Source organism: Lepidochelys kempii, chromosome 1, assembly GCF_965140285.1.
Source record: "Lepidochelys kempii isolate rLepKem1 chromosome 1, rLepKem1.hap1, whole genome shotgun sequence".
NCBI classification, from domain to species: Eukaryota; Metazoa; Chordata; order Testudines; family Cheloniidae; genus Lepidochelys; species Lepidochelys kempii.
In genome coordinates, this window is record NC_136380.1 from 304,543,785 (window position 1) to 304,551,284 (window position 7,500).

The 7,500-nt window shown below is 38.3% G+C and overlaps 1 protein-coding gene across 3 annotated transcripts in view; it reads left to right on the forward strand.

The window, feature by feature from the left end:
- Positions 1-7,500, forward strand: part of FOXP2 (forkhead box P2) — a 555,269-nt gene that overhangs the window by 506,648 nt on the left and 41,121 nt on the right. For all 3 annotated transcript variants that reach the window (XM_078851144.1, XM_073328132.1, XM_078851145.1), the window contains 2 exons: positions 3,457-3,544; positions 6,249-6,332. In XM_078851144.1, coding sequence (XP_078707270.1) covers positions 3,457-3,544; positions 6,249-6,332 — 172 coding nt within the window. The remainder of the gene's footprint in view (positions 1-3,456; positions 3,545-6,248; positions 6,333-7,500) is intronic.

The window sequence follows — 7,500 nt, forward strand, 5'->3', positions numbered from 1 at the left end:
TTTTGTGAACGTACATTCTCCTTTTAAAAAAAAAAAAGCGTGAGTGAATGTTAGAGCTCATTAAAGTGAGTCTCATAATAGTACTGGCTGGAAGTGAACACAGGGCAGACAGGTTCTGTGTATATTCCCCCATATAGCTCTTCCAGTGCACCTCCCTCCTGACCTATAGCACTGCTATTTTAATCATGGGCTTCTTGTGAGCAGAGACTGACAAGAGTGCCCAGTTACACAGAGGTTAATTGATATAGGTAAACGTCCACTAGAAACTTTGCTGAAACCATATCTGTTCTCACCTACAAAGCTACAGTATCTTTTGCGTTACATGTGTGTCTGAAAAAATCTAGTGCATTTTGACCCATTTCAAAATCTATCCCACTGTATTTTCAAGCTTTTTAATCTCTTGTCTGTTTTAAGACACTCAAATCATATTATTTATATTAACAATTTATCATTAGTGCACTTTAATTACAGTGTGCATTACTTATTATATTAATACTTTCTTATATAAATATGTGTAGTTAATAACAATTTAATATCAAATTTGTGACCATGATAACAAGTGGAAAAAATCCCCTTACTTATTCAACCATGTATTAAAGTACAAAATTATGAAGAAAGTTGCATTTATTTTGCCCCTTTCATCTCATCACCCAGTTTCAGACCAATAATCCATCTCAGTTGGGACTTCTTCTAACATTCCAAACTTCAGGAAGTTTTCTGATAACTCGATCTGCAAGGCAAGAAACAAAAAACGTATACTTTGGATAGATTCACAGCCTTCCAGAGGTACAAAATTTATTTCTAGTCCTGGCAGATTGCAAAATATTGGACCCTAAATTTGGAGCAAAAATGGTATTTTAGAGGTTTTTAAAATGTATTAGACATAATTTTTCTGTCACTACACTGCCTGGACATTCATGATAAATAAAGAAACTAGTCTTCACAGGCAGAGGGATAAGAAAAAATCATCCTAATAAAAATTTTAAAACTCCTATCACTTTCCTAAAATAATTTTTGTCTAAAATACAAAACATAAACAACTATATGATGGACATAATGACATAAAGGTTGTGTTGGCACTCATTAGTATCAGGAGATTACTTTGTAACCCTCAACACATGTGCCATAGTCTCTCAGGTCACTATGTGATCATACTGAAATTGCTTTTATACTGGACTTCCTTTTTCCACGTTGCAGATAGCTGTTATATTTTAAGTTCCTCAGAGATGTGACTCTGTCTATCTCTGTTCTGTAAAGTGTCATGCAAACATATGATGCTATATTAAGTAATACATAATAATGAGTATGCAGTCATCTCAAGCAGGTGTGTGGTGTGCAAACACACACATGTCCTCTATCTCTCTCTGTTTTTCATTTTTATTTTAAAATTGACACAGCTATGCATTAGGTTTAGAATTACTCTATCCACTTTATCTAGAAACTAGTAAGTGTCTCAACTTCGTAATAAATTACCTGAAAACATGTTAAAAATAAATATTGTGTTAATAAATCACATACATTGTAAGAATACAGATATGCCTGTGTAGTGAAGAGGATGTTGTGAAAGGCCATTCAGTAAATGTATTAATTAATTAACTGATTATCTATTTATCCTAATTTCAAAATCAGTGGAAATGAACCCATCATAAAAAAATGAGAATTTTTGACAATTTATTCTTGCTGATGAACATACCTGGTTGGTGAAGTGAAATTATTCTTTTAAATAAAAATGTTAGAAAACAAAAGAACACATTCTAAATATACCGAGTCTTATTTCTAAGGCTCCATCTTCCATTTTTGCACCTGCAAAAAAATTAGGGGGATGCAGTTTAAAACTAAGGGCCACAAGCTTTGTGGCCTCAGGTGAAAGGAGATGACATGTCTTTGAATCCATTTCTGGTGAAACTTAAGCTTATTGCAAATAATTCTCTCCAATATTTAAATTAATTAATTTTAGGTTCACATAAAACTACTTTATCTAAAACTAAAATGTCATACTTACTTCTTTTCCCCACACCTCTTGCACTGGTAGTAAAACCTCTCCGTCAAACCTCACTCATATGCAAATCCGATCATCAGCATAAAAAAAAAATCGTGATTTCTATTCTTTTTTTAAAAACTAAAGATACAGTAATAACAAAGAGCTGTGGTGAGGATGAGATGCAATGTCCTTTGCTTTTTCATTGTTTGTTCACTAAGAGGCAAATCCTGCCTACAGCAAAAGAATCAAGGAACTATGTTGTACAGTGAGGAGTTCGGAAGAAGAAAGGAGGGAGGGAGTTATCTTTTCCTAGGGCATGGATGGTGGTATCTATGGCCATGATTCTGCACAATAGTCCCTGCAGCTCTTGTACCTCTGGTCTACATTTTTGCAGAGCCAAGGTCCTGGCCTCCATTTCTTCCTTGTCCTGCTCCCCAACCTTCGCTACACTGTTGTGAAAAAGAGAAAACCCAAATCATGCAGCCTATGTGCTATAAACAGGGCCTTCCACAATTTGGAGGGAGGAGGCATAATTTGCCCTAAGAGTTGAAATCAACTCTCCTGTCTCCTGCCTTGTGCAGTGATGGCCCATATGTATCTTAAGAGACAATAATCTCCTGTCCCTAGGCTGTGCCCAGCTTACTGGCTGCCTCTTGGCTACTATGTGCTCTTTCCCCCATACAGGAGATTTGGTTTCAGATATGCATAATTGCTGGTCCAATGGTCACATCTTGGACCCTCCTCCAAGAGGCTGCCAGGGGGCGTCGCTCTGCAGTGCATACAAGGTGTGCAGTTGACCTTTGCCATTGCCTCACACTTCCCAGCTGATCCTTGTTTGTGGAGCTGCATCAGTTTTATTGTGTTCTGAGACTTCTTTTGGGGGTTATCAGTGCAAATCAGTGAGGTTCTACTATTGCTTGCTGTCCCTTAGTATTTGTGATGCCAGATTGTTTTAAAAAAAAAATTAAAGAAGAGCAGATAAAGAGCATCATGGGGGCTGCACTAATTCAGGACATCCTGAAGGAGTCACTACAGCAGCTGGGGATCAGTGGAGTCTAAGGATGTACTGGCCACTTACTTATACCAGCAGCAGGGTGTGGAGGTACTGTAGAAATCACTATGTTGGCTCTGTACCACTCAAGGATCCCTTTCACAGGAGAAATCCGTTAGTAGACAGGTAGTCTGGTTTAGGGGCTGCTTTGTGCTGGCAGAGATGTGCAAAGTAACCTGAACACACAGGAGAATTGGGCCCCTAGCATTTATCAGCTGGGAACACTATGGATCAAAATAAAAATTTCACAGAACTGATAGTTATCTTACATCGTTTTATACTAGGCATGTTCAACTTAGAGCTTTTCGCAAATGTTCCATTGACATTAATGAGAGTCCCATCCACAGAAGAAGCAAATTTGATTTATAAAGAAATTATGCTCACCTTAATCCTGTATTTTATTAGTATTTTCTTTCTTTACTAGGCACCTTAACAATGAACATGCATTGGATGACAGAAGCACCGCTCAGTGTCGGGTGCAAATGCAAGTGGTTCAGCAGTTAGAAATACAGGTTTGTTACATGGTCATATTATCTATTTATTTTTCATTTTCTTTAAAGCACCTGTCTCGATGGCTCTAGGATAAAAGGCCTGTGTCTCTTGACTCAGATTTATTGATGTTCATAAAAAGGTCTTTGAATGTTTCTGAAACTTTGTTAAAAACTTTCATGTTTTGAAACGCTCGGCAATTTTCTGAAGTCAGCTGTGTAGTGGATTGACCCGAATTTCAGCTCTGACAATGACTTCTTCGGTGGCTTTGGGCGAGTCACCTAGCCTGTTTCGTGTCTCAGTTTTCCCATCTCTAAATTGGGGCAACAACATACTTGTGAGGTAGTTAATATTGGGGGAATTACTTAGTTAATATGTGTATGTCACTTTGAATCTGTAAAGCACTGTGTAAGTGCTAAGTATTGTAATAAATGTCTGGCAACATAGGGTTTATGAATTGCTTTCTGTTTTACACCAGCCACCAGAATAGCTGCACTATGGCTAAGGCACTTAGTGTACAATGCACAGTCTCTTAGCACTTAAGCTAATGTAGAATCTTCATCAACAATAGTAGAGAGCCTGTGATACTCAGTTGAGCTATTCTGACTCAGTCCAGGAGGAAGCATTGTCATGCATATGTATGGATCCCATCTTCTAGTCCTGGCACAGACAAACATCCCTTTGGAGTCATCACAACTGCAGAACTATTGCTTAAAGATGTTGGGTCAAATCTTCAGCTATCGGCAAGGAGTGCTCTCTGGGGTCCCCCAATCCTACAGCCACTTTGTGCTGGTCCTATCTTCTGGCACAGAGGTAGTGTGAACTGAAAGACTTGAGAAACCGCTACGGCAGAGATCACCAGCATTCAGGGACGGTCGCAGCCATATTACCTTTCCCTCAGCCATGCCACCACCATGGGCTGCAAGGGGTAATCATCCGGGGCTGTATCCACTATGGTTAGAGTCATTTGTACTATGCAGTGCTGCAGAGCAACAGGATCACAGCCTAGGATTGGTCCTCTCTCTTTTGTGTTTGTTTATGTATGAAGAAGTGATGCACTTGCAGAGGAAAGATATAGAGCTATTTACATTTCTTGACTTTTGGTAAATGATATGTTATTGATGTAACATGGACACATTTTGTGTATGAATTTTTGTTTCTTCTTTACAAAACTAATGCTATTTGGTTCTTTTGTATTTTAATATCAGAAACCAAAAATAATTATGAGAAAATATAATCATCTCACTTTTTTCCCTTCATGTGTGTGAACTACAAACCAAACAAAGCTCTAGTTGTTTTTAGATGCTCGGAGCTTACAGGCTTAATGTTGGCTCATCTGGCCTTTTTTTCTTAGTTTTACATCATGGCAAATGGCATGTTTCTAAAGTGTCGTGTATATAATGTAAAGCCTAGAAAAAAATCTTTTTGCTCTCCTGCCTCAAGTGTGTTTTTAATTAAAGATGCACTATCCAAATTATATCTAGTACTTTCTTCTATGTAGGAGTAATAGCAAAATGTCAACAGTAGCACAGGTAGTACAGAACCTATTTTTTTGTTGCTCTGTATAATGAGCTAGTCCAGTTGTCTACTTTAACACATTCCTAATTTTGTGTTGTAGCTCTAGCATTTGAACTAATTTTAACACAAAATTAATGCAAGAAAGCTTTACAAGCCTCTAAGAAAACAGCAATGTTAACCACTAACTGATTTCTTATTTCCACAAGCGTGGTAATAATTTTGTTGGTATCCAAATTAATGTCATTAGAACACAACTTGTAAGTAGTAGTTCTTTTTACCTAACTTTACTGTGTAAAACAATAGATATTTTTCTTTGTATCTATTTACCTTTTATCAGCATTTTCAACATTTTAAAACACTTTTCTATGTTTTTTTTTAATGTGGCAAGATCTCTAGAATCTGAAAAGACAATTATTTTGTATGGTGAATGATGTGAAAATCAATCATGAATCCAAATAAAACACAGGTTTTGTAAAGAACATGAAATGTTTTCTGAAGCAGATGTAAGGGTTTCTTAAGGACCGTTTACAATTTATAGAGGGTCTGCTGCAACGTAACCGTCCAACTGAAGATTCTGCTTGCAGTGTGACCAATTATGCCATTTTTTGCTTTGTCTGACTGATAGAAAAGTAAGGTCCATCACTTGTAATGAGACCCAGTGCAGTGTAGATGCCGACTCAGTGGCAGAGTTCAGCGTTTCACACTGCCTGGTCTCTGTCACTCTATTGAATTAGATTGATGATAGCAGATTGCAGGGGGCACTAACTGGACCTCAGTTGGAAAGGATGAAGTGTGTAGACAATCCTGGCAGGCACTGTGCTTTGAGGACCCTTCACCCCTTCACAGCTATTGGCACTAGTCCATTGCTAACAGTGTCCACAGGACTTTAAAGAGACACTATGGGCCTTCTAATTTATAGTCTTAGTAACTTGTTACTGTCGATGCAACTGTGACCTCAATTCTCTTATTGACAAAAAGATGAAGTGTTATTTGTTTTCTCTGACCTTTTAACATAAGAAAGGCTATAAAAGTTTTTTTTTTTCTCCTAGCCAAAGTTGCGTTTCCTCTTGGATAACTTTCTACTGACATAGGCTTTTATATGCAGGAATCATTACAGTGAGACAAGCTCAATGATAAGATGTATCACTGCAATAAAATAGCTGTATCAGTCATTTCTAAAATGCTTCTGATCTCACTCTTTCTTAACAGCTTTCTAAAGAACGTGAACGTCTTCAAGCAATGATGACCCACTTGCACATGCGACCCTCGGAGCCCAAGCCATCTCCAAAACCTGTAAGTGCATATTGCTTTATAAACAGTAAATAGGTCTACGAATGTAACAGACTAAGAAAATGAACAATTTCATGACCGTTGGAAAACAATGAGTGTGATGAAAAATATGGCAATAAAATGAAGGTAAAATGCAATAGCTTGTCAAATTGTATGTTTCTTTAAAAGTAATGCTATCTTTTACAAAATCTATCCAATCTACACCATAGGTGACACTAAACAAAGTACACCTATAAGTGCACAAATCACTGCCTTGGGACTGAAGCTAGAGAGAATATCTTTTTTGATAGGTTTACAGATATTAAAAGAAAACCCACTTGGAAAAACTTGGAGTTCAGTGGACTCTGTAGCAGCAGGAAGTAAAGGTAGAAAGGTATCTCAGTCCATAGGAGAATATCTAGATTAGTCATAAGGTACGCACAAAAATGCTGCTGTTGTTTTTAAATCTCTTACTTAACGAATAAATTGCCTCATGCAGCAAATTCAGCATGATTTTTAACATGATTTGTATTTCAGTTCCAGTAAAGGGTACAGCATTAGACATATGATACAGTATCACATGTGCAGGGACATTTGTTGAAAAGTCAATATTTGCCCATTACCACACAGTGTTACATAAGGCCTCAATCCTGCAAACTGATTAGCAGTTGGATTCTTGTGCTCACACAAAGTTCCATTAAACTCAGTGGAGCTTCACACAGGCAAAAGGGTCGGCCCAAGCAGGTCCAATTTGTAGACTCAGGGCTTGTCTACTGTACCCACCGAATCGGGCGGGGATACATCCAGCGGGGATACATCGAATCCAGCGGGGATACATCGAATGCTGAGCACTCTCCCGTCAACTCCAGTACTCCACCAGAATGAGAAGCGTAAGCAGAGTCAACGGGAGAGTGTCAGCTGTCAACTTACCCGCAGTGAAGACACCATGGTAAGAAGAGCTAAGTACATTGACTTCAGCTATGCTTTTCACGTAGCTGAAGTTGCGTATCTTAGATCGACCCCGTGCGGTAGTGTAGACAAGCCCTCAGAGTCTAAGGGTATATCTACTCTTACCGGGGATTGATGCTGTGGTGATCGATGCACCGGGGGTCGATTTATCGGGTCTAGTGAAGACTCACTAAATCAACTGGAGATTGCTCTCCCGTCGACTCCGATACTCCATCGGAACAAG